This window comes from Bombina bombina, chromosome 3, assembly GCF_027579735.1.
Source record: "Bombina bombina isolate aBomBom1 chromosome 3, aBomBom1.pri, whole genome shotgun sequence".
Lineage (NCBI taxonomy): Eukaryota > Metazoa > Chordata > Amphibia > Anura > Bombinatoridae > Bombina > Bombina bombina.
Window position 1 is genome coordinate 1,150,854,643 of NC_069501.1, and position 27,870 is coordinate 1,150,882,512.

The 27,870-nt window shown below is 40.9% G+C and overlaps 1 protein-coding gene across 1 annotated transcript in view; it reads right to left on the reverse strand.

The window, feature by feature from the left end:
- The window catches only part of DDX10 (DEAD-box helicase 10), an 856,778-nt gene that overhangs the window by 329,756 nt on the left and 499,152 nt on the right, over positions 1-27,870 (reverse strand). The window contains exon 15 of the mRNA XM_053708541.1: positions 17,578-17,736. Coding sequence (XP_053564516.1) covers positions 17,578-17,736 — 159 coding nt within the window. The remainder of the gene's footprint in view (positions 1-17,577; positions 17,737-27,870) is intronic.

Sequence of the window (27,870 nt, forward strand, 5' to 3'; positions counted from 1 at the left end):
ACTCCCATTTTTAACAGGTCTTCTACACAATGTAAGAATGCCTGTTTTTTTATGAGGTCTGAAGACAATTGAGACCTGTGGAACCTTCCCCTTGGGGGTAGCTCCTTGAATTCCAGAAGATAACCTTGGGAGACTATTTCTAGGGCCCAAGGATCCAGAACATCTCTTGCCCACGCCTGAGCAAAGAGAGAAAGTCTGCCCCCCACCAGATCCGGTCCCGGATCGGGGGCCAACATCTCATGCTGTCTTTGTAGCAGTAGCAGGTTTCTTGGCCTGCTTACCTTTGTTCCAGCCTTGCATTGGCCTCCAGGCTGGCTTGGCCTGAGACGTATTACCCTCTTGCTTAGAGGGTGTAGAACTTGAAGCTGGTCCGTTTCTACGAAAGGGACGAAAATTAGGCTTATTTTTAGCCTTGAAAGACCTATCCTGAGGAAGGGCATGGCCCTTTCCCCCAGTGATATCTGAAATAATCTCTTTCAAGTCAGGGCCAAACAGCGTTTTCCCCTTGAAAGGAATATTAAGCAATTTGTTCTTGGATGACGCATCCGCTGACCAAGACTTTAGCCAAAGCGCTCTGCGCGCCACAATAGCAAACCCTGAATTTTTCGCCGCCAATCTAGCTAATTGCAGGGTAGCGTCTAGAGTAAAAGAATTAGCCAATTTAAGAGCACGAATTCTGTCCATAATCTCCTCATAAGAGGTATCCTTATCTAGCGACTTTTCTAGTTCATCAAACCAGAAACACGCTGCTGTAGTAACAGGAACAATGCATGAAATTGGCTGTAGAAGGTAACCTTGTTGAACAAACATCTTTTTAAGCAAACCTTCTAACTTTTTATCCATAGGATCTTTGAAAGCACAACTATCCTCTACAGGGATAGTAGTGCGTTTGTTTAAAGTAGAGACCGCCCCCTCGACCTTAGGGACTGTCTGCCATAAGTCCTTTCTGGGGTCGACTATAGGAAACAATTTCTTAAATATAGGGGGAGGAACAAAAGGTATGCCGGGCCTTTCCCATTCTTTGTTTACAATATCCGCCACCCGCTTGGGTATAGGAAAAGCTTCGGGGGGCACCGGGACCTCTAGGAACTTATCCATCTTACATAATTTCTCTGGAATGACCAAATTGTCACAATCATCCAGGGTAGATAACACCTCCTTAAGCAGAGCGCGGAGATGTTCCAATTTAAATTTGAACGTAATAACATCAGGTTCAGCTTGTTGAGAAATTTTTCCTGAATCTGAAATTTCTCCCTCAGACAAAACCTCCCTAGCCCCTTCAGACTGGAGTAAGGGCATGTCAGAACCATTATCATCGGCGCCCTCATGCTCTTCAGTATCTAAAACAGAGCAGTCGCGCTTACGCTGATAAGTGGGCATTTTGGCTAAAATGTTTTTAATAGAATTATCCATTACAGCCGTTAACTGTTGCATAGTAAGAAGAATTGGCGCACTAGATGTACTAGGGGCCTCTTGTGTGGGCAAGACTGGTGTAGACACATAAGGGGATGATGCAGTACCATGCTTACTCCCCTCACTAGAGGAATCATCTTGGGCATCATTTTCACTATCACATGCATCACATCTATTTAAATGAGAAGGAACTTTGGCTTCCTGACATACAGAACATAGTCTATCTGATGGTACAGACATGATAAACAGGCAAAAACTTGATAACAAAGTACAAAAAACGTTTTAAAATAAAACCGTTACTGTCACTTTAAATTTTAAACTGAACACACTTTATTACTGAATATGCGAAAAAGTATGAAGGAATTGTCCAAAATTCACCAAAATTTCACCACAGTGTCATAAAGCCTTAAAAGTATTGCACACCAAATTTGAAAGTCTTAACTCTTAAAATAACGGAACCGGAGCCGTTTTTACTTTTAACCCCTATACAGTCCCTGGTATCTGCTTTGCTGAGACCCAACCAAGCCCAGAGGGGAATACGATACCAAATGACGCCTTCAGCACGCTTTTTCAGTGTATCAGAGCTCCTTACGCATGCATCTGCATGCTTTGCTTCCCAAAAAACAACTGCGCATTAGTGGCGCGAAACTGAGGCTCTGCCTATGACTAGAGAAGGCCCCCAGTGAAAAAGGTGTCCAATACAGTGCCTGCCGTCTTTTTTATCAAAATTCCCAAGATAAAATTAACTCCTCAAAGTAATAAACCATTAAACATGTTTATAAAACAAACGTTTTAGCCCAGAAAAATGTCTACCAGTCTTTAAAGCCCTTGTGAAGCCCTTTATAACTTGTTATTAAAATGGCTTACCGGATCCCATAGGGAAAATGACAGCTTCCAGCATTACCAAGTCTTGTTAGAAATGTGTCATACTTCAAGCAGCAAAAGTCTGCACACTGTTCCCCTCAACTGAAGTTACTTCATCTCAACAGTCCTGTGTGGAAACAGCCATCGATTTTAGTAACGGTTGCTAAAATCATTTTCCTCTTACAAACAGAAATCTTCATCTCTTTTCTGTTTCAGAGTAAATAGTACATACCAGCACTATTTTAAAATAACAAACTCTTGATTGAAGAATAAAAACTACATTTAAACACCAAAAAACTCTAAGCCATCTCCGTGGAGATGTTGCCTGTACAACGGCAAAGAGAATGACTGGGGAAGGCGGAGCCTAGGGGGGATCATGTGACCAGCTTTGCTGGGCTCTTTGCCATTTCCTGTTGGGGAAGAGAATATCCCACAAGTAAGGATGACGCCGTGGACCGGACACACCTATGTTGGAGAAAATCAGATCTGGTGAATGACACTGCAGAGCAGATGACTCTGAAATTCTTCGAGCTGAAGAGATAGCAACAAGAAACAAAACTTTCCAAGACAAAAGTTTAATATCTAATGAATGCATAGGTTCAAACGGAACCCCTTGAATAACTAAATTCAAACTCCATGGGGGAGCAACTGGTTTAAATACCGGCTTGATTCTGACCAAAGCCTGACAAAACTCCCGAACGTCTGGAACATCTGCCAGACGCTTGTGAAAGAGAATAGACAGAGCAGATATCTGTCCTTTTAAGGAACTTGCTGACAATCCTTTTTCCAATCCTTCTTGGAGAAAAGATAGAATCCTAGGGATCTTGACCCTACTCCATGAGAAACCCTTGGAATCACACCAATTAAGATATTTACACCATATCTTGTGATAGATCTTCCTGGTGACAGGCTTCCTAGCCTGGATCAAGGTATCAATAACAGACTCAGAAAAACCACACTTTGATAAGATCAAGCGTTCAATCTCCACGCAGTCAGGCATAGAGAAGTTAGATTTGAGTGTTTGAATGGACCCTGGATTAGAAGGTCCTGCCTCAATGGCAGAGGCCATGGTGGGCAGGATGACATGTCCACCAGATCTGCATACCAAGTCCTGCGAGGCCACGCAGGAGCAATTAAAATCACCAAAGCTTTCTCCTGCTTGATTCTGGCAATCAGACACGGGAGAAGAGGAAACGGTGGAAACACATAAGCCAGGCTGAAGGACCAGGGCGCTGCTAGGGCATCTACTAGTGCTGCCCGAGGATCCCTTGACCTGGAACCATAACAAGGAAGCTTGGCATTCTGACGGGACGCCATCAGATCCAGCTCCGGTCTGCCCCATAGATGAATCAGTTGGGCAAATACCTCCGGGTGAAGCTCCCATTCCCCCGGGTGAAAAGTCTGCCGACTTAGAAAATCCGCCTTCCAGTTCTCTACTCCTGGGATATGGATAGCGGAGAGATGGCAAGAGTGAGCCTCTGCCCATAGAATTATCTTGGAAACCTCCATCATTGCCAGGGAACTCCTTGTTCCCCCCTGATGGTTGATATAGACTACAGTCGTGATGTTGTCCCACTGAAATCTGATGAACCTGATCGCAGCCAGTTGAGGCCATGCCTGAAGAGCATTGAATATCGCTCTTAATTCCAGAATGTTTATCGGGAGGAGGGCTTCCTCCTGAGTCCACGAACCCTGAGCTTTCAGGGAGTTCCAGACCGCGCCCCAGCCCAGAAGGCTGGCATCTGTTGTCACTATAGTCCACTCTGGCCTGCGCAAACTCATACCCCTGAACAGATGGACCCGAGATAACCACCAGAGAAGAGAATACCTGGTCTCTTGATCCAGATTTAGCAGAGGAGATAAATCTGTGTAGTCCCCATTCCACTGATTGAGCATGCAAAGTTACAGAGGTCTGAGATGTAGGCGGGCAAACGGAACTATGTCCATTGCCGCTACCATTAGGCCGATTACTTCCATACACTGAGCCACTGACGGCCGAGAAATGGAATGAAGAGTCCGGCAGAAAGTTAGCAGCTTTGATATCCTGACCTCTGTCAGAAAAATTTTAATTTCTACCGAATCTATCAGAGTCCCTAGGAAGGAAACTCTTGTGAGAGGGGAGAGAGAACTCTTTTCTACGTTCACCTTCCACCCATGAGACCTCAGAAAGGCCAGAACAATGTCCGTATGGGACTTGGCGATTCGAAGCGTCGACGCCTGGATCAAGATGTCGTCTAGGTAAGGAGCCACTGCTATGCCCCGCGGCCTTAGGACCGCCAGTAGGGACCCTTGAACTTTTGTAAAGATTCTTGGCGCCGTGGCTAACCCAAAGGGAAGAGCCACAAACTGGTAATGCCTGTCTAGGAAGGCGAACCTGAGGAACTGATGATGATTCCTGTGAATCGGAATGTGCAGATAAGCATCCTTTAAGTCCACGGTAGTCATATATTGACCCTCCTGGATCATATGAAGAAACATCTGCTAACCAGGACTTAAGCCATAGAGCCCTACGCGCCATGATGGCAAAACCTGAATTTTTAGCCGTTAGTTTGGTTAACTGAAACACGGCATCTGAAATAAAGGAATTAGCAAGTTTAATCCTGTCTAAAATCTCATCCCACGGAGTCTCCACTTGTAGAACCTCTTCTAGAGACTCGAACCAAAAGGCCGCTGCAGTCGTAACTAGGGCAATGCATGCGAGAGGTTGGAGAAGAAAACCTTGATGTAAGAAAATTTTCTTTAGGAGACCCTCCAATTTTTTATCCATAGGATCTTTGAAAGCATAACTGTCCTCAATCGGAATAGTTGTACGCTTAGCTAAAGTAGAAATAGCTCCCTCCACCTTGTGGACTGTTTGCCACGAGTCCCGCATGGCGTCAGCTATGGGGAACATCTTTTTAAACACAGGAGGGGGAGAGAACGGAATACCTGGTCTATCCCATTCCTTAGTTATAATTTCCGAAAATCTTTTAGGGACTGGGAAAACATCAGTGTAAACAGGAACTGCAAAGTATTTGTCCATTTTACACAATTTCTCTGGTACCACAATGGGGTCACAATCATCCAGTGTCGTTAAGACCTCCCTAAGCAATAAACGGAGGTGTTCAAGCTTAAATTTAAATGTAGACATGTCAGAGTCGGGCTGAAGTAATAACTTTCCTGAATCTGAAAGATCACCCTCAGATATCAAATCCCTTGCGCCAACTTCGGAACATTTTGAGGGCATAACGGACATATCTACTAAAGCGTCAGAAAGCTCTGTATTTGTTCTAGCCCCAGAGCTGTCTCGCTTTCCTTGTAACCCTGGCAGTTTAGACAACACCTCTGAGAGAGTAAAACTCATAACTGCCGCCATGTCTCGTAAGGTAAAAGAATTAGACGCGCTAGACGCATCTGGCGTCATTTGTGCGGGTATAACAGGTTCTGACCCATGGGGAGAGCTAGACGGCATAATCTCCCTTCTTACAGTCTGAGAATCCTCTGGTGATATATTTTTTAAAGCCACAATATGGTCTTTGTAACTTATAGATAGTTCAGTACAAGTGGTACACATTCTAAGAGGGGGTTCCACAATGGCATCTAAACATATTGAACAGGTAGATTCTTCTACGTCAGACATGTTTAACAAACAAGCAAAGACACAAGCAAGCTTGGAAAACACTTTATTAAAGCAAAAAAAACAGCAATTTCCTCAAAACGGTACTGTACCTTTAATAGAAAAAAAAAGTAGCACTTAAACTGCAAAACAGTGAAAAAAAAGTAGTAAACGATTCGAAATTTTTACAGTGTGTATAGGAAACCAAGGTAATATTGCACCCACTTGCAAATGGACAATTAACCCTTTGTCCCCCAAACCGGAGTGAAAAAACGTCTACCACCGGTATGAAACCGCTAAACACCTCGCCACAGCTCTGCTGTGGAGCCTACCTGCCCTTAAGTACGAACAGAAATTGAAGAAACCCTCTTTAGTGGTCCTCAGACACAGCAGGAATCCTCTAGAGAAGCTTGATGTCTAGTAATGGAAGCAAGTGCGCAACTGAGGCGCGAAAATAGGCCCCTCCCATCTTACACTCGATGTCAGAGGGGCCTTAAAGAAACACTCCTAGGAGTTTGTGAAAAAAACCATGTGGAAAATCAACCCCAAAAACAAGTTTAAACACTCACAAAAAAACAAACGATCTGCATATATAAAAGGCAAACGTTTTTAACACCTAATCACCAGATAACAATAACATGAGTATTACCCAACCTTGCAAGCTGATCCCAGTCGTTATTAAATCACTGCATCTAGCTTACCACAATTCCAAAAAGGCTCTGTCAGCATTTTCTAGAACTTATCATCTCTCTAGAAACAATTATACTGAACATACCTCAAAGCAGGCAAACTGCAGGCCTTTCCCCCAGCTGAAGTTTTCCCATGCTCTTCAGTTATGTGTGAGAACAGCAATGGACCTTAGTTACAATCTGCTAAGATCATCATCCTCCAGGCAGAATTCTTCTTCTAATTTCTGCCTGAGAGCAAACAGTACAACGCCGGTACCGTTTAAAATAATAAACTCTTGCTTGAAGATGAAAAACTACACTAAATCACCACATATCTCTTTATACTTCCACTTGAGAGCTTGCTAAGAGAATGACTGGGGGTGGGGGTTAGGGGAGGAGCTATATAGACAGTTCTGCTGTGGGTGTCCTCTTTGCAACTTCCTGTTGGGAAGGAAAATATCCCACAAGTAATGGATGAACCCGTGGACTGGATACAATTTAGGAAATTACAGACTCAATGACACTTTACCGACTGTTACAGATGAGGAACAGGACTTGGGAATCATTATTGCAGATGATTTAAAACTTAGTAAACAATGTAGTAATGCAGCGAGTAAGGCTAACAGAATGCTTGGATGTATTGGTAGAGGTATTTGCAGCAGAAATAGTAAGGTTCTTATGCCACATTATATATCATTAGTTAGGCCTCATCTTGAGTATTGTGTGCAGTTCTGGAGGCTATATCTTCAGAAGGATATTAACAAACTTGAATCTGTGCAAAGGAGGGCTACCAAAATGGTACATGGTCTAAAAAATAAAACTTACCAGGATAGGCTCAATGACCTAAATATGTATAGCTTAGAGGAGAGAAGGGAAAGAGTTTATATGATTGCAACTTTCAAGTACATTAAAGGGTTTAGTAAAACTGAGGCTGTGGGTATTTTACATAAAATGGAAAATTCAAGAACAAGGGGTCATAAGTTCAAGCTAAAGGGTAGTAGATTCAGGAGTAATTTGAGGAAGCACTTCTTTACAGAAAGAGTGATTGATTTATGGAATAAACTTCCTCAAGAGGTAGTAGCAACAAACACTGTGGGGGACTTTAAAAATGCATGGGACAAGCATAAGGCTATTCTACGAACTAGATAAGTTTATACTGTTAGGTAAGGTTTGGCAGACTTGCTGGGCCTATGGCTCTTATCTGCCGTCAATATCTAGTTTCTATGCTAAGACTCCAAGGTGGAGCAACAGATTTAAACACAGGCCTGATTCTAATCAAGGCCTGACAAAAAGATTGTACATCTGGCACGTCCACCAGACGCTTATGCAACAAAATAGATAGTGCAGAAATCTGGCCCTTCAGTGTACTGACAGATAACCCCTTCTCCAGTCCTTCCTGGAGAAAGGACAGAATTCTTGGAATCCTGATCCTACTCCAAGAATATCCTTTAGACTCGCACCAATAAAGATATTTACGTCATATCTTGTGGTAAATCTTTCTAGTGACCGGCTTACGAGCTTGGATCATGTTCTGACTCAGAAAAGCCACGCTTAGCTAGAATCAAGCGTTTAATCTCCAAGCAGTCAGCTTCAGACCAAACGAGATTTGGATGAAGAAAGGGCCCCTGAAGTAGAAGGTCCTTCCTCAGAGGCAGTCTCCATGGAGGTAGAGACGACATTTCCACTAGATCTGCATACCAGATCCTACGAGGCCACGCAGGAGCTATTAAAATCACTGACGCTCTCTCCTGCTTGATCTGAGCAATGACTCGTGGAAGGAGAGCAAACTGAGGAAATGGATATACCAACCTGAAGTTCAAAGGAACTGCTAGAGCATCTATAAGAAAGGCCTGAGGATCTCTTGACCTTGAATCGTACTTTGGGAGCTTGGCGTTCTGACGAGACGCCATCAGGCAAATTCTGGTAATCCCCATCTGATTGTTAACCTGGAGAACACTTCCGGATGAAGTTCCTACTCCCCGGGATGAAAGGTCTGCCTGTTCAGGAAATCCGCTTCCCAATTGTCCACTCCTGGGATGTGGATGGAAGATAGAGAGCAATTGTGAGCCTCCGCCCACTGAATGATTCTCGCCACCTCCATCATGGCTAAGGAGTTCCAAGGTTATGTTGTCGGACTGGAATCTGATAAAATGGGCTAGAGCCAATTGAGGTCACGCCATCAAGGCGTTGAAGATCGCTCTCAACTCCAGAATGTTTATGGGGAGAGTCGATTCCTCTTGAGACCAAAGGTCCCTGCGCCTTCAACGAGTCCCAGATTGCTCCCCAGCCTATCAAGCTGGCGTCCGTGGTCACAATCACCCAAGAGGGTATCTGAAAGCATGTCCCCTGGGACAGATGTTCTTGAGACAGCCACCACGGCAGAGTCTCTCTTGTCGACTGATCTAGAACTATCCTCAGAGAGGTCTGCATAATTCCTGTTTAATTAACTGAGCATGCATAACTGAAGCGCTCTCAAACGGAATCGAGCAAAGGGAACCATGTCCATTGAAAGCCAGCATCAGACCAATTACCTCCATACATTGGGCCACTGATGGTCGAGCAGCCGACTATAGAGCTAGGCAAGAGGAAAGAATCTTGGCTCTTCTGACCTCCATCAGAAAAAATTTCATTGATAGAGAATCTATAATGGTTCCTAAGAAAACCACTCTTGTAGCTGGAACCAAGGAACTTTTTTCCAAATTCACTTTCCATCCGTGGGCTGTGGCTAGGCCAAATGGAAGCGCTACAAACAAAGTGTTTGTCCAGATAGGCAAATCTCAGAAATTTGTGACGATCCCTGTAAATGGAAACATGCAGGTACGCATCCTTCAGGTCTATGGTGGTCATGAATTGACCCTCTTGAACCAAAGGAAGAATGGAGCGGATAGTCTCCATCTTGAAAGATGGTACTCTGAGAAATGTGTTGAGTAACTTTAGATCTAGAATAGGCCTGAAGGTTCCCTCTTTCTTGGGCACCACAAAAAGGTTGGAATAGAAGCTGAGACCCTGTTCTTGAATAGGGGCTGGGACTATCACTTCCAGGAGGAAACACTCCTGTACACATTTCAAGAATGCCTTTCTTTTTATCTGGTCTACAGATAATCTTGAGAGGTAGAACCTGCCCCTGGGAGGAAAAGTTTTGAATTCCAACTCGTAAACTTGGGAAAATAAGCCCACTGCCCACGGATCTGGGACATCTCGCTCCCAAGTCAGAGAAAACTGAGATAGTCTGCGCCCGACCTGATCCGATCCCGGATCAGGGTCAAATCTATAATGCTGACTTGGATTCAGCTACGGGTTTCTTAGATTGCTTCTCCTTGTTCCAAGACTGACTGGGCTTTCAAGAAGGCTTGGACTGATCCTGCTGGATATTGGAGGGGGGAAGACTTACCTCTGAAGTTATGAAAGGAACGAAAACTACATCCTTTAAATTTGTTCTTCTTGTTTTGAGGCAGAAAGGAACCTTTACCAACCGTGATATCAGAAATAATTTCTGCCAACCCTAGCCCAAACAAGGTCTTTTCCTTGTAAGGAATCGCCAAAAATTTAGATTTGGAAGAAACATCTGCTAACCAATATTTTAGCCATAGCACTCTACACACTAAAATTGCAAACCCAGAGATTTTGGTTCCAAAGTAATAACCTGCAAAGAAGCGTCAGTGATAAAGCAATTGGCTAATTTGAGAGCCTTTATCCTATCCTGTATCTCCTCAATCAGATTCTCAGCTTGGAGGGACTCGGACAAAGCGTCAAACCAATAGGCTACCGTACTGGTTACTGCAGCAATACACACCACTGGTTGCCATTGCAAACCCCAATTAATATACATCTTCTTTAAGAAAGCCTCCAGCTTCTTGTCCATAGGATCCTTGAAAGAACAACTATCCTTAATAGGAATAGTAGTCCTCTTGGCCAGAGTAGAAATTGCCCCTTCCACCTTGGGGAACGTCTGCCACTACTCCTTGATGGAATCAGCCACTGGTAACATCTACCTAAGACTGGAGAGGGAGAAAAGGGAATTCCTGGTCTCTCCCATTCCCGGGCAATAATCACCGTAACACGGTCTGGTACTGGAAACACCTCCACAGACGAGGGAACATCAAAGTATCTATTTAATTTGCTAGTTTTCTTAGGGTTGACGACACGAGTATCAGAGTTGTCCACAGTAGCAAAAACCTCCTTTAACAAAACACAAAGGTGTTCAAGCTTAAATCTGAAAATAACCACTTTAGAATTAGGAATTATACTATCTAAAGCTGAGATTTCACCCTCAGAGGCTACCAAAGTATCCTCCTCATCTGATTTATGGGAAAGAGCAACTTAGTTAGCCTGTACAGGACCTGATACCTTACTATCCGATTCTTTAATTTTCCTCTTACGTCTCCCCTGAAGAATGGGGATGGCAGCTAGCGCCTCAGATACCGCTGAGGATACGTGGGCAGCAATTTTAGCTTTCAAATACACTCCATCAGTGCAGGGCACTGCATGTGGCAATAATACGGTCTGGGACACTTGAGAAAGAAGCTGTGACATTGCCTGGACAACATCAACCTGAGAGAATGGTAGCTCAGTGACAAATAGTCTGTCTTTGTACATTAGAGTTCTTTCAATACAAGAACTACAAAAAGGCAAGGGGGGTTCAACTTGGGAATCCAAACAAAGTTTGCACTCTATTGCAGGCATAGACGCTAGGTCCATTTTGCATTTAACACAAACTTAAAAAAATAAAATAAAATAAATCTTTTTCAATTTTTAAAATCTGTTACTGTCCCTTTAACCCCTTAATGACCGGAACATTTTTCAATTTTCTTACCCTTAATGACAATGGCTATTTTTACATTTCTGTGGTGTTTGTGTTCAGCTGTAATTTTCCTCTTACTCATTTACTGTACCCACACATATTATATACCGTTTTTCTCGCCATTAAATGGACTTTCTAAATATACCATTATTTTCATTATATCTTATAATTTACTATAAAAAATTTTATAAAATATGAGGAAAAAACACACTTTTTCTAACTTTGACCCACAAAATCTGTTACACATCTACAACCACTAAAAAACACCCATGCTAAATAGTTTCTAAATTTTGTCCTGAGTTTAGAAATACCCAATGTTTACATGTTCTTTGCTTTTTTTGTAAGTTATAGGGCCATAAATACAAGTAGCACTTTGCTATTTCTAAACCACTTTTTTTTCAAAATTAGCGCTAGTAACATTGGAACACTGATATCTGTCAGGAATACCTGAATATCCATTGACATGTATATATTTTTTTTTTAGAAGACATCCCAAAGTATTGATCTAGGCCCATTTTGGTATATTTCATGCCACCATTTCACCGCCAAATGCGATCAAATTAAAAAAAATGTTCACTTTTTCACACATTTTGTCACAAACTTTAGGTTTCCCACTGAAATTATTTACAAACCGCTTCTGCAATTATGGCACAAATGGTTGTAAATGCTTCTCTGGGATCGCCTTTGTTCAGAAATAGCAGACTTATATGGCTTTGGGGTTGCTTTTTGGTAATTAGAAGGCCGCTAAATGCCGCTGAGCACCACACGTGTTTTATGCCCAGCAGTGAAGGGGTTAATTAGGGAGCATGTAGGGAGCTTGTAGGGTTAATTTTAGCTTTAGTTTAGTGTAGTAGACAACTCCAAGTATTGACCTAGGCCAATTTTGGTATATTTCATGCCACCATTTCACCGCCAAATGCGAGCAAATAAAAAAAACCTTTACATTTTTCACAATTTTAGGTTTCTCACTGAAATTATTTACAAACAGTTTGTGCAATTATGGCACAAATGATTGTAAAAGCTTCTCTGGGATCTCCTTTGTTCAGAAATAGCAGACATATATGGCTTTGGCATTGCTTTTTGTTAATTAGAAGGCCGCTAAATGCTGCTGCGCACAACACGTGAATTATGCCCAGCAGTGAAGGAGTTAATTAGGTAGCTTGTAGGGCACTGGCAGGGTTAATTTTAGCTTTAGTGTAGAGATCAGCCTCCCACCTGACACATCCCACCCCCTGATCCCTCCCAAACAGCTCTCTTCCCTCCCCCACCCCACAATTGTCCCCGCCATCTTAAGTACTGGCAGAAAGTCTGCCAGTACTAAATAAAAGGAGTTTTTTTTATTTTATTTTTAAAAAAAATGTATTCTGCTGTAATGGAGCCCTGCCTTAGCCCCAACCTCCCTGATCTCCCACCAAACAGCTCTATAACCCTAACTGCTATTTAATTGCCACCATCTTGGGTACTGGCAGCTGCCCCCAAAAATATTTATAAACTTTTGCCCCCAAAAATATTTATAAACTTTTCTGTAGTGTAGCAGCCCCCCCCTCAATACCCCCAACCCCCCCCCCAGATCCTTTTATATATATAATTTGTTTTGAACTTTTTATTTTTTCCATTGGTGTCAGTGGCTAATATGCGCGCGCGCCCCCCCCCCCACGTGCACACGCGCGCCCACGTGCACACGCGCGCCCGCACGCTGCCGCCTCCTTGCTTCCCTTCCCCCCGGAACACAGCACCATTGTTACCGGTGCAGAGAGGGCCACAGAGTTGTTAAAAGGTATTGCAGGATGCCTCCATATCGAGGCCTCACTGCAATACCCTGAGAGCTGCTGGAAGCGATTGCGATCGCTTCCAGCACTCTCTTAAACAACTGACGTACCAGGTACGTCCATTGTCACTAACTGCTAGTTTTTGCAGGACGTACCTGGTACGTCAGTTGTCATTAAAGGGTTAAGACTGACTTAGATCGATAACACCGTTAACAGAACAAGCACAGTCGTAGCCAAATAAGCAAATAAACTTTATATATTTTTATTAAACAGACCCCACAAAACAAATATTGAAACTTAGAAAGAAACCTCTTGCGCAGCCTCTACAATTCAACGTTAAGCTGAGGTGCCTACCTGCTCCTGCAACGCCAGGTTGAATAGGGATTTGAATGAAACCAGAGCAGCTCCGCAATGAGAGGGGTTCGTAGAAGCCGTTACACAGGAAGTAAAACAACGACGCCAAAAGTAAAAGCATGCGCTGAGCCTGGGGAGAGAAGCCACGCCTCTTCTAGTGACGTCAAAGACGGTTCCGTATCCAAACCGCATTAGTCACACCAAACGGCCATATATTTAATAAAGTTAACTTCTGCATCTATAAGCAGTCTTACAACTGAGCCACCAATGAGTTTGAATCTCTAAGATACCGCCACACAGTGCCCTGCATCCTCTCAGGAATAAAGTCCCATTTATGGTGCAGCTGCAAACTACTGTAGTGCCAGGGTTTTCTTTTAAAAATTAAAATGGCACTTATCTGCACCCTTGACTGTCTGGCAGGAGGAAAGCTCACATGGCATCAGAGGAAGCCCCTCCTCACAGAGACCCGTGGATATAAGAAGGAACAGAGTAAGCCTACTCTGGCATTATGTTTGAGGGCAGCAAATATGTCAGGTAAACGCAGTGAGGCCCACTCCACAAGTTCCTAACCGCTTGAAAGTTACCACAGCCCTACTGAAGGGAATAAAGTGGAGTACAGCTAGACCCAGCATGTCAGGAAAGATCAGAGCAAACCTGCTCCAGCTTTCAAAATAATAAAATCTTGATAGAAGAAATTCTTTAACAGACACCTAAACTTCACCTCCTTCTTGTACAGAAGGCAAAGAGAATGACTGGGGATTGTGGGAAAGGAAGTGATACGTAACAGCTTTGCTGTGGTGCTCTTTGCCTCCTCCTGCTGGCCAGGAGTTATATTCCCAACAGTAATTGATTACTTTCCTTCCTGGCAGTCCACGACTTCATTCCTTACTGTTGGGAAATACAACACCTGGCCACCAGGAGGAGGCAAAGACACCCCAGCCAAAGGATTAAATATCCCTCCCACTTCCCCTATCCCCCCCAGTCATTCTGCCGAGGGAACAAGGAAAAGTAGGAAAAACATCAGGATATAAAAGGTGCCAGAAGAAATAATATAAAAACGGGGGCCGTCCATCGAAAAAATAAATTACGGGTGGGGTCGTAGACTCTCCCTGCCAGGAAGGAAAGGAATTTATCTGGTAAGCATAAATTATGTTTTCCTTCCATAAGGCAGGGAGAGTCCACGGCTTCATTCCTTACTGTTGGGAAAACAGAATGAATAACGGGAGGGAACAGAAAAAAGAGGCGGACCCTATTCTGAGGGCACCACAGCCTGCAAAACCTCTCTCCCGAAAGCTGCTTCAACCGAAACAAACACATTAAACTTGTAAAATTTACAAAAAGTGGGTACAGAGGACCAGGTAGCCGCCTTACAAATCTTATCCAGTAAGGCTTCGTTCTTAAAAGCCCAAGAGGAAGCCACTGCTCTAGTGGAATGAGCCGTTATCCTCTCAGGAGGCTGTCGTCCTGCTGTCTAATAAGCTAAGCGGATGACACTCAACTAGAAAAATAGGGAAGTCGTAGTAGCCTTCTGCCCCTTACGCTTCCCCGCATAGATGACAAAGAGGAAGATTGTCTGAATTCCTTAGTAGCCTGAAGATAGAACTTCAAGGCATGAACCACATCTAGATTGTGAAGCAAACATTGTGCCTTCTTGGCTCCCCAGTCAGCAAGGCTTGCGTCCGTAGTCTCAATCTCCAAGGACGGTCTCAAAAAGCACGTGCCTTGGGACAGATGATCTGGACAGAGCCACCAGGAGAGCGAGTCTCTCGACAGGCTGTCCAGCACAACCTGTTGAGACAGATCTGAATAGTCGCCATTCCACTGTCTTATCATGCATAGTTGTAAGGGTCTGAGGTGGAATCTGGCAAAAGGAATAATGTCCATGCAGGACACTGAGTCCGATTACCTCCATACACTGAGCCACTGATGGTCTCGAGGAGGCCTGGAGGGTAAGACATGCAGAAGTTAGCTTGCAACGTCTCTGATCTGAGAGGAATATTCTCTTAGATATGGAGTCTATTATAGTTCCCAGAAAATTCAACCTTGTACTTTGAGTAAGAGAACTCTTTTCCAAGTGATCGAAGAAGATTGAGAAGGGACTCTGAATGTTCTTTCGCTAGATGAGAAGATGGTGCCTGTACCAAGATGTCATCCAGGTAAGGCGCTACTGCAATACCTTGTGTTCTGGCAATAGCTAGAAGAGCCCCCAGAACCTTTGTAAATATCCTTGGAGCAGTAGATAGGCCAAACAGAAGAGTTATGAACTGGAAGTGCTGGTCCAGAAAAGCAAACCTCAGGAACTTAAAATATTCCATGTGAATCAGGGACGTAAAGGTATGCATCCTTCAGGTCTATTGTGGTCATAAACTGCCCTTCCTGAACCAGAGGAAGGATTGACCGTATTGTCTCCATCTTGAAAGAAGTAACACTCAAACTTGTTTAGGCACTTTAGGTCCAGAATTGGACAAAAAGTTCCCTCCTCCTTTGGAACGACGAAAATGTTTGAATAAAACCCCAAACCTCTTTCTGCTGTAGGTACCGGGACAATTACTCCCAAAGAGGAGAGATCGCGTATGCAACCTAAAAAGGCAGCCCTCTTTTCTGTTCTTGTAGACAGACTGGAGAGTAGGAATCTGCCCCTGGGCGGATGAGACTTGAATTCTATTCTGTATCCTTGAGATAAAACCTCCAGGACTCAAGGGTCCTGTACATCCTGGAACCAAGAGTCTGAAAAAAGAGACAGTCTGCCCCCTACTCGATCCGATCCAGGATCGGGGGCCGCCCCTTCATGCCGATTTGTTATCGGCGGGCTTCTTAGTCTGTTTGGACTTATTCCAGGAGTGAGTCGGCTTCCAAGTACTCTTGGGCTGCTCGGATTTGGAAGAGGACTACTGTCGTTTTGACTTGTCAGCACGAAAGAAACGAAAATTAGACAGTTGCCGTCCCTTAGGACTATTTCTTCTTATCCTGCGGTAGGAAGGCACCCTTCCCTCCGGTAACCCTAGAGATAATGGAGTCCAGCCCTGGACCGAATAAAACCTACCCCTTGAAGGGAAGAGAAAGGAGTCTGGATTTAAAAGTAATATCTGCAGACCAAGACTTCAACCAGAGCGCACGGTGGGCTAGAACCGCAAAGCCAGAAGCCTTTGCATTTATGAGAATAATCTGCATATTCGCGTCACAGATTGAGTTAGCAATTCTCAGTGCTTTAATTCTCTCCTAAATATATTCAAGGGGAGTCTCCACCTCAATGAGCTCCGACAGTGTGTTGCACCAGTAGGTAGCTGCTCCAGCAACCGTGGCTACAGATCCTGCCGGTGAAATAAAAACCCTGTATGTTGAAACATCTTCCTCGGAAAAGTTTCAATTTTCTTATACATAGGCTCTCTAAAAGAAGAACTATCCACTAGAGGGATAGTAGAATCCTATAGTGACGAAAGGCAAATAATGACGGGGGGATAGGGGAAGTGGGAGGGATATTTAAGCCTTTGGCTGGGGTGTCTTTGCCTCCTCCTGGTGGCCAGGTGTTGTATTTCCCAACAGTAAGGAGTTAAGTTGTGGACTCTGTCTGCCTAATGGAAGGAAAAGGAACATTCTTATTTAACAATATTCTAATTAAAATATTATGCAATAACATTAATAATCATTGGAAATTGTGTGAAATCCCTTGCAAACCACTTCTGCTAGTGCAGCATATGACCAGTTAACCAGGAAAGGCATATGGACGTAGCCTCTGATCATGTCTGGTGCATGAGTTTGTGCCATTAATTTAATAAACTAAACTCTAAAATGTTATAATAGTAATGGAATATACCTTTAAAATAAAATTGTAATTATATCTGACAATATATTTGTATGATGAGAGGCTACGTAAGATAAAGCACCTTTTATAAGCAATCTGTTGGCGCTCTACAAATACCTGTTAATAAGCAAGGCATATTATTTGCCTGCACCAATGAATATGTAACTCAAAAATGCAACAAACCTGGACGTCTATGTTTAATATTGAATACTGATATGGAGTACTTGTAAAATGCCCTATCAGTATATAGCATCAATATCATACAAAACATGCAGGAAATTGTCACGTCAACAGTACAAGTGACAACTCACCCTATGCTTCTCCTTGATTTTTTGCCTGTATGCTTCTTTGTCGTACTTATCTTCCTCGTGCAGCCGCTCTTTTGCTTTTGCCAAGTTGATGCCGCTGGAATTATCTTCCGCCTCGACTTGTATTCTGCTATTTTGTGCTGGCGGCCACTGCTGGATCATCTGAACAATTTAAAATAAAGTGTCAGTTAATATCAAGGTTTTCTTTTCTTAGCACAGGAGAAAAAAAATAAAATGTGAAATGAGCCAAATTTATTGGTTCACACTTATATTTTTTTATGTGTTTATCAGAAAGTGAGAGTAAAGAAAGTGAAATGTATGGCTTTAATATAGTAACACTACTTGATTATTACAAAGGTATACTAGGTAGAAATCTAACTATTAAATTAATAGTATAGGTTTATAAATTAATTCCTGTGAGGACACACATTTATAACCCTGAGCACACAATCAACGTAAACAGTGATCACCTTGCACATTAATATCTACTGTTTGGTGCTCTACAATACATATATACATACCTATACACACACATACTAATAAAAATGTAATTATTAACCAACGCAAGGCTGTTCTCAAGAAGCTTACTGACAATTGCAAAACAGCATATGCAAATAGCTGACAATCACTGGCAGTGCTCTGTTTAAGAATGGCATTGGAGGGCACCTGGTGTATGTGCTTAACCAAGACACAGTTATGAATAGGCATAATAGGCATTCATTTAATAATAGAAGGCGCTAAAAATCATCATTCCTCTTATAGTCAGGACAGTGGTACATGATGTCTACAGAAGCATTATTTCTATTTTAAAAGGGACATTGTACACTAGATTTTTCTTTGCATAAATGTTTTGTAGATGATCCATTTACATATCCCATCTGGGATTGTTTTTATAACAATGTATAGTTTTCCTTATTTTATTTTTTAATAACATTGTGTTGATTTTCAGACTCCTAACCAAGCCCCAAAGTATCAGATGTATACTGATGTCTGCTTGCTCCTGTTTATGTTATGGGTCTTTTCATATGCAGGGGAGGGTGGAGTATCTGCTCTGCTTTCTAAGCCCCTTTCACTGGGTGTCCCAGCCTAACCTCATAAACAGTGCAAAACTGGGAGCTCCTAAGTAAGATTTTAAAAGGTTTAATACTGGATTTTTAGATCAGTATCGTGTAAATTCTTCTTTATTAGTAGTGTTTATTAAATGCAGTTATATGAAAATTGGTGTATACTGTCCCTTTAACTTTGATTCCTAACAGCTGAGTTTTAAAGGAGTGTATACAAAACAAAAAGGAAAGAAAGTCTTATGCTTTCTATATGTATACAGTGATCACCTACCTCAATTGTTGAAGGCTAATGTAAAAAAAGGTTAAATAATTTATTTTAAAATAAGGCTGGACAAATCCTGAGCCGCACCTGACTAACTGCTGATTTTTGTTCTATGTGTTTATATGTAAAAATCATTGCATGGTTCTAAGAGTTACAGCTAATAGACATACATTTTAGTGGATTTACCTAGATATTTATTTTTTTACAAATATATCCAGCTCTGAAAAGTGCGACATTCCGCAGACCACAGCTATTTTAGGCATGCGTTTAGTAAACGAAAGCCAAAAAGCACGCCTGTCAGCTACTTAATAAAACTTTGTCAACCCCTGTTTAAAATGTAGTTTTCCAAGAATAGATCTTAGCCTTACAGAACACAGTACAAATTTGCAAGCGTCTAGAGTTATGCAACCTCCTACATATAAGTACATATAAGAGCACATGGCTAGATTGGCAGGACTACATTTTTATATAAAATTTAAAAGGGATATTGTACTCACTATTCCTGACCAGTATTTTAAATACTGCAGCTACTCAGAGAGCCAGCAGGGCATGTTTCAGGTCAGCAATGATGCAAATTTAGTAATTGCCAGATGTCACAAGCACCTTAGGCTTTCTGAGCAACAGCTGTGTTTAAAACGCTAGAGCACGGGGCATTACTCTTGAAACAGCTTTAGAGTTTAATAGAATCATTTTTGCTAATGCGTATATGTTGCAAAAATGCTTCTATTAAAAAGTGAAACTTAGTAATTTATATTCTACTGTTAAATCATACTATTGCCCTATATTAAGGGGACAGTACAGACAAAATTAAAATGGTTTTGGATCGTGTATGAAATTTTAAACACATTTCCAAATCACTTCTATCAATTTTGCTTACTTCTCTTGGTATCCTTTGTTTAAGAGTAATTCTAGGTGAGCTGAGAAGTGTGCACATGTCTTCAGCCACCTCGCAGGAGTGTATCTAATAATATGTATAGCAATGTTATACATAGGGCACAATTTATTTAGCTGCAAATTTAAGGAGCAGAAACTGCTTCTTTCACCTCTCCGCAACCTTTAAAAGTCGAAAGATCAGCCACCCATTTGGGGTAATTGCCATGCCCTGTTGTAGCGCAAATGGTTGTGCAAGAGCAGAGGGCGGCACCGTAGGAAGAAAGATTATTTTACTTGCAAACCTGTCCACCTGAAATATTGATAGATTTTGTCCATAGTTGCAAACACTGCTGCCATAGAACACTAAAGATACGTGCACTCTCCTAAGCTTGTATCAGTTTATATAGGGGTTATGGCAATGTTATACACAGCTACAAAACTGCTGCCATAGAATGCTTAAAGGATTCCAAAAGTTTACTTTTTTAAGTGGTATTAGATAATCACATTTGTAGCACCAAATTTACTATTTCAGCACTTACCTACTTATACACGAAAAAAAAGTCTCTAAAACTAGTAAAATTATATTTTATAATGCGATTCTGACGTTACTGAAGCCAAAGCCCCTATTATGGGCCTTTCACTACCCAAACGAATGTCCAATCACAATACATTTTCACGCATATCATTATAAGCCAATTTCGTCACTGTGCGCATGCGCACTGCATTGAGGTATCTATGTTCAATCACAATATATTTTCACGCATAACATTATAAGCCCATTTCGTCACTGTGCGCATGAGCACTGCATTTCAGTAACTTGCGCATGCGCAGAATGTACCTTTGAGACTGCACTTGATGTATAGATGGAGAGTGACATGACATATATGACGATTTCAAAAGATTGCGCATGCGCATTACGGATGAATACCAACATTTTGATAACTCAGGTTATCGTAGCCGATTCGTGGCTGCTAAAGAAACTGCGAGCGGTGGGTTTGGAAAACAATAAAATTTTACATAAGCATATCTCGATAATGGTAATAATATGACACAGTAAGCGCTTTACATATATAATTGTTACATATGAATATATCGATTGAAGAAGAGTTTTTTTTCTGCCTTTAGTGTCCCTTTAAGATACATGTACACTCATAAGCTTGTTTCATTCTACCTAGTTCAACTCTTTAACGGATATCAAGAGAACAAAGCAAATCTGATAACAGAAGTAAAGTTGTATAAAACTGTATGCTCTAACTGAATCATGGAAGTTGAATTTTGACTTTACGGTTCCTTTAATATCTAACAAAATTATAAAAGCTACTGCTGTTCTTCATTACGTTTGTTTAAAATGTTAAAAATAATTACATATTCATGGAATACACAAAAAGAATATAACTAATGTGAAATAGAAAAAAAAATGTTCTCAAGTAACTAGATGGTTTAAGAACTTTTTGCATACAAGGTCTTAAGCATTGTGGGTAAATAAAGGGTTTCTTTACGTTGTGTGGTGAGAAGCATTAAGGGTTACAGTGGATCTGTATGTAAATAGAATGTATGTATGGAATGCTATGTGTATCCCCATATGACTGTTTGGCTGAATTGTTTCAGCTTTACTTATGGGGAATGTTTATCAAGCAGCATTTGCAGGTTTTAAGGCTTTGCAGTGTCAGCTCACATGAGCGAACCTGCAACCACATATTTAAGAGGCAGAAACTGCTTCTTTATCCTCTCCAACACCTCAGGGGTGGAGAGTTAAAGGGACACTAAACCCAATTTTGTTCTTTCGTTATTCAGATAGAGAATGCAATTTTATGCAACTTTCTAATTTACTCCTATTATCAATTTTTCTTCGTTCTCTTGCTATCTTTTATTTGAATAAGAAGGCATCTAAGCTAAGGAGACAGACAATTTTTGGGTCAGCGCCCTGGACAGCACTTGTTTATTGGTGGGTGAATTTATCCACCAATCAGCAAGAACAACCAAGGTTGTTCACCAAAAATGGGCCGGCATCTAAACTTACATTCTTGCTTTTCAAATAAAGATACCAGGAGAATGAAGAAAATATGATAATATGAGTAAATTAGAAAGTTGCTTAAAATTGCATGCTCTGTCTGAATCACAAAAGAAAAAATTTGGGCACTCGCTTGTTTGGGGTGATAGGCATGTCTTGCTCTCATGCAATTGGTTGTACAGCAGCAGCAGGGGATGCTTTGCACAGCAGCAAAATGTTGCCTTGATGCTTTATCGCCAGTATAGACTGCAGGTGGACAGGTTCTCTAGTGGAGAATGCGCCCGTCTGCAATCTTGATACAGGTTTCTGTATAATTAAATAGAGCTTTGTATAAAGTATGTCTGAGCCTTTGCAGCTTCAAAACAGTCTAAAACGGTACAAAAACCATATATACACGTTTTAATATTAATTAACTAGTATTTCTGAAACCAAACAACTCTTCAGAGCAGGGCTCTATGTCTGCATTAGTTTGTGTTGTTTATTTTATGTCTTTCTATTGTCGTCGTTCCCCCCCACCCCAAGAATCAGTACCACTTTACAAATAAATAAGGTCTCCTGTGTAAGCAGTTTTTCTTAAGAATTTGCTGCTTAATTAATAACTTTTGGTTTCTGCACTTTTTCTCTTCTGATATTTTATCATGTACAAATCAGGTAACAAAATGATTCTCCTGAGAAAAGATATTACTTCTCAGCAAACCCATCTGCCTTATAAAGAACAATAAAAGTTTTGGTTTGGGGCCAATTCCATTACATTTTTATCTATCTTGGCTTTGGAGCAAAAGGCCCGGGGCGTTTAATAGCAGTGCGTTATTACCGCGTAGGATTCATTTTCTAAAGTAATTGTATCAGACATTTAAATTGTCATCAATATGTTATCAATGACTGTAGGAACTAAGCAGCATTTAGTTTTTATTAATAAAATAAGGGACACGGATTCTGCTAAATGAATGCGAGATGTGTGTGTATGAGAGAGAGCACATGGGCTCCATTTAATAAAGGTCAGACGGACATGATTTTGGTATCCTTTGTTGAAGGACCAGCAATGAACTACTGGGAGCTAGCTGAACACATTGTGTGAGCCATATATGTTGCATCACCAGCTAGCTCCCAGGAGTGCAGTGCTACTCCTGAGCCTACTTAAGTATGTTTTTCAAAAAAGAATAAAAATTAGATAATTGAAGTAAATTGGAAAGCTGCTTAAACTTCCATGATTCTGATAGGGCATGCAATTTTAATTTTAACTTTACTGTCCCTTTAACTACACTATAATAAAGATTAGAGCTGCAACAACTAATCAATATAATCGTTAATAAGTGATAATGAAAATAGTGAATCTCATAATCGATTAGTTGATTTGCAGTTAGTTGGTCTGTGCATGGCACCCGCTGCTTACTCTGATGAGCTCCTGCACATGGTATTGCGTTTTATGATTATGTACTTAGCCTAAAGGACGTCTCCAGACGTTTACTTTTCCCTTTTTCAGGACAGTAATAGTTTACAACTACTCCTGGATTATGTGCAACCCAGAAATAAAATCATTTGTATGGTTTATATTAAATCAGGTGATTTGGGACTATGCTTTGCAGAGCTTGTTATTTACACCTAGCCCTAGACTGATGGGATTTGTCATTTGAATTGATGTGCACTATTATCTGTTTGCACAATTATTAGTGGATCGCTTGCTATTGCGGATTATATGTAATGTAAAGATAAATGTGTAAGGCTTTATCCTGTTATTGATATATAGCCCTTAGTGCTTTTGAATTTTTTTTTTGTTTTATATTTTTAATTAATTGTAATATGTACCAAATTCAACCTCTATAAGTATATATCTGTTATTTTAAGAGTGGACTAGATATATATTTTTCCTTAACCTTATAGCTGGTTATTTACCAATGCATATAGATATTCAAGATATGTTTATGTTAGAATGTAGTCCAGGCTTACTTTGTTGAGAGGCCCCTTGCATTTGGGGAGTTAAAGATAAATATCCCACCTTGGTGAAATTGGCAAAACCCTACTTATACATCTCAGGCACCTCAACACCATTTGCGGTAGGCAGGCAGTCAGGCAAATAAGCTTGCAAAAAGAGAGCCTGTCTCAGCCAGGAGCATGTGGCCATTTTGACATTTTTGCATTTGCAAAGTTTCTGAAAGAGTGAATAACAGAATGTTATAAACTTTTATAGTCTCTCTCTTTCTAGTTCTACCTCTTTTGAAACAGTTTTGTTTTGCTTAATTATAAAAATGTGTTCTGCTGCTTAAAAATTGGACAAACAGTTGTGTTAATATAAAGTTGTAAAGATTTGGTCTAAAGTTTATATATGTAACACTCAGTATGTGGATTTTATTTTAAATAAATACATTTTTTAAATCGGATTAGTCGATTAATCGGAAAAATAATTGGCTGAATCGATTAGGAAAATAATCGTTAGTTGCAGACCTAATAAATATTTTACATAATAAGTGTCCAATGGGGAGGACTAGTGACGGATAATAATATGATATAGCAGCCTTTTTTTGTATGCTATTCGATTGCAATGAAGCATTTTGAATTTACAACTGGGCCAGTACAGGTTTATTTTTCATTCTAAAATGATTTTCAGTGAGATAAAACAAATAGCACAAATTGAACATGAATAACGAGGTACCAGTACAGACCTTTTTTTACTAAGGTATTGCCTTAGGTACTACTAATATTTTACAGGGATTTTGTCTTGTACAGTCCTTGTGAAAGAAAAAAAAATACCAGTAATATAATATATAACAAAAAATACTGCTAAAAGGGTTTGCACAAAATGTCATGATTCAGACAGAGCGTGCAATTTCATTTCTATTTAGTTGTATTGACACATTTACTTTGGTCACTAGTATCCTTTATTTTACTAGACTTAGAAGCAGCAATCTACTACTGGGAGCAATCTGGTGATTGGTGGATACACACATATGCTATTTGTTCAGACAGCTCACAGTAGTGCATAGCTGCTCTAGAGTTGATTTGCAAAAGTGCAAAATAAAATACCCTAACACGTTACAGCATTTTCTGCTCTTCATATAAAGCAATTTCAGTATATGGTAAATAGTAAATTGGACTTTGCAAGGGATCTCGTGCGGCCTTTTCCCCTTTGTTAAACACTGAACACGAGGTGGTAAGGCCACAAACAGAAATACCTAACAAAACTTGCATGGTCAGTGTACTATTTATATGTTTGCAGCTCAAAGGTTACATTTTTCTAGAGACGTCAAGCAAACGATAATTATTCCTTGACATATATATTTTTAAATCATACAATCTGTTTCTCTGCCTGCGAGCAATAACTGTTAAGATGATGCTAGATTTGATTGCAGTTTTCCCTTGTGCCGGATTTCCATCTTGGTGCTGTCAGCAAAAAACATGTCCCTAAAATGTGAACTTGTCTCAGCCACCTAAATTAGTATTAAAAATAAAAGGCTCTGCAGTATTACTACAACCAGCTCTGTCTGATGCCAAGCTTAACCATTAGATATTTTATTCTCAAAACACCTTCTAGCTCCGCCAACCTCATTGACCAACAGATAAAATTTTAGTGGCAATAGACAGCTCACCATATTTTAGCTGATAATATAAGCTAAAGTGTTCACAATAAAATGTGTACTCTCAAATCTGATGGTAGCATGACCATATCATTTTTGTTCAATTAAATTTAAGAACTAATATTGTCTTTACCATACATACTAAAGAAATGATGAATTTGATAGCTGGCACAACTTTTCATATGGTTTCAAATAAAATGGTAACGCAAGTTTAATCTGGGAAACCTCATCTTTGTGACAATTAAAAATAAATGTGTACAATACTGTGTGTGAAACTATTTTCCTAATCAGCTTTCCACAGATCATTATTATTAAAGGGACAGTCAAGTCCAAAAAAAACTTTCATGTTTCAAATAGGGTATGTAATTTTAAACAACTTTCCAATTTACTATTATCACCAATTTTGCTTTGTTCTCTTGGTATTCTTAGTTGAAAGTTAAACCTAGGAGGTTCATAGGCTAATTTCTTAGACCTTGAAGGCCACCTCTAATCTAAATGCATGTTGATAGTTTTTCACCACTAGAGGACATTAGTTCATGTGTTTCATATAGATAACATTGAGCTCATGCACGTGAATTTACCATGGAAACAGCTCTGATTGGCTAAAAAGCAAGTCTGTCAAAAGAACTGAAATAAGGGGGCAGTCTGTTGAGGCTTAGATACAAGGTAATTACAGAGGTAAAACATGTACAATTATAACTGTGTTGGTTATGCAAAACTGGGGAATTGGTAATTAAGGGATTATCTAACTTTTAAAACAACAACAATTCTGGTGTTGACTATCCCTTTAAATGATTAAATATGAATATGAGGGACAGTAACCACATGCTAGATATAATGAAGCATATTAAAGTAAAGATTAGTCGCAGAGGCAGAATAGAACATTGATGTATTTTTAAAAAACAAATTATGCTTACCAGATAAATTTCCTTTCTTTCTGTATGAGGAGAGTCCACGGCTTCATTCCTTACTTATGGGAAATACTGAACCTGGCCACCAGGAGGAGGCAAAGACACCCCAGCCAAAGGCTTAAATACCTACCCCACTTCCCTCATCCCCCAGTCATTCTGCCGAGGAAACAAGGAACAGTAGGAGAAATATCAGGGTATAAATGGTGCCAGAAGAGCCAAACAAAAATTTAATCCGTGCGGTGGCCGTGGACTCTCCTCATACAGAAGGAAAGGAAATTATCTGGTAAGCATAATTTATGTTTTCCTTCTAAATATGAGTAGAGTCCACAGCTTCATTCCTTACTCGTGGGAAACATATACCCAAGCTCTACAGGACACTGAATGAAAAGAGAGGGTAAAAAGAGAGGCGGACCCTATTCTGAGGGCACCACAGTCTGCAAAACCTCTCTCCCAAAAGCTGCTTCAGCCGAAGCAAAAACGTCAAACTTGTAAAATTTTGAAAAGGTATGTAAAGGAGGACCAGGTAGCCGCCCTACAAATCTGATCCATAGAGGCCTCATTCTTGAAGGCCCAAGAGGAAGCCACAACTCTAGTTGGATGAGCCTTAATCCTCTGAGGAGATTTATGTCCCGCTGTCTCATAAGCTAAGCGAATAATGCTCCTCATCCAAAAGGACAAGGAAGTGGACGAGGCTTTAGGCTTTCTGCCCCTTACGCTTCCCAGAATAGACAACAAACAAAGAAGAAGTCTGTCTAAACTCCTTCGTAGGCTGGAGATAAAATGTCAATGCCCGAACCACATCCAAATTATAAAGTAACCACTCCTTCAAAGAAGAAGGATTAGGACACCAGGAAGGAACCACAATCTCCTGATTGATGTTATGATCAAACAATCTCAGGAAGAAATCCTAACCCAGTACGAAGACCAGCCTTATCAGCATGGAATACTAGGTAAGGGGGCTCATATTGCAAAGCAGCCATCTCAGATACTCTGCGCGCCGAGGCAATAGCCAGTAAAAAGAACCTTCCAAGACAGTAATTTAATGTCAACTACATGCATAGGCTCAAACGGAGCATTCTGCAAAACCTTAAAAACCAGATTTAAAACTCCAAGGAGGAGCGCTAGATCTAAACACAGGCCTGATTCTAGTCAGAGCCTGAACAAAAAAGACTGGACATCTGGAAGCTCAGCGAGCCTCTTGTGCAGTAAAACAGACAGAGTTGAAATTTGTCCCTTAAGGGAGCTAGCAGAAAAGCCCTTCTCCAAACTATCCTGGAGAAAGGAAAGAATTCTGGAAACCCTGACCTTATGCCAAGGGAATGCACGCTCTTCACACCAGAATAAGTAGGTCCTCCACACCTTATGATAGATGCGGAGAGTAACCGGTTTACGAGCTTGAATGAGCTTGAATCTCCGAGAAATCTCTCTTGGCTAGGACTAAGCGTTCAATCTCCACGCAGTCAGCCTTGGCGAATCTAGATTTCGATGAACAATAGGACCTTGAACCAGCAGATCCCTGTGACAAGGTAACCTCCATGGAGGAGATGAGGACATCCTCATCAGATCCGAGAACCACAACCTCCACGGCCACGATGGAGCAATC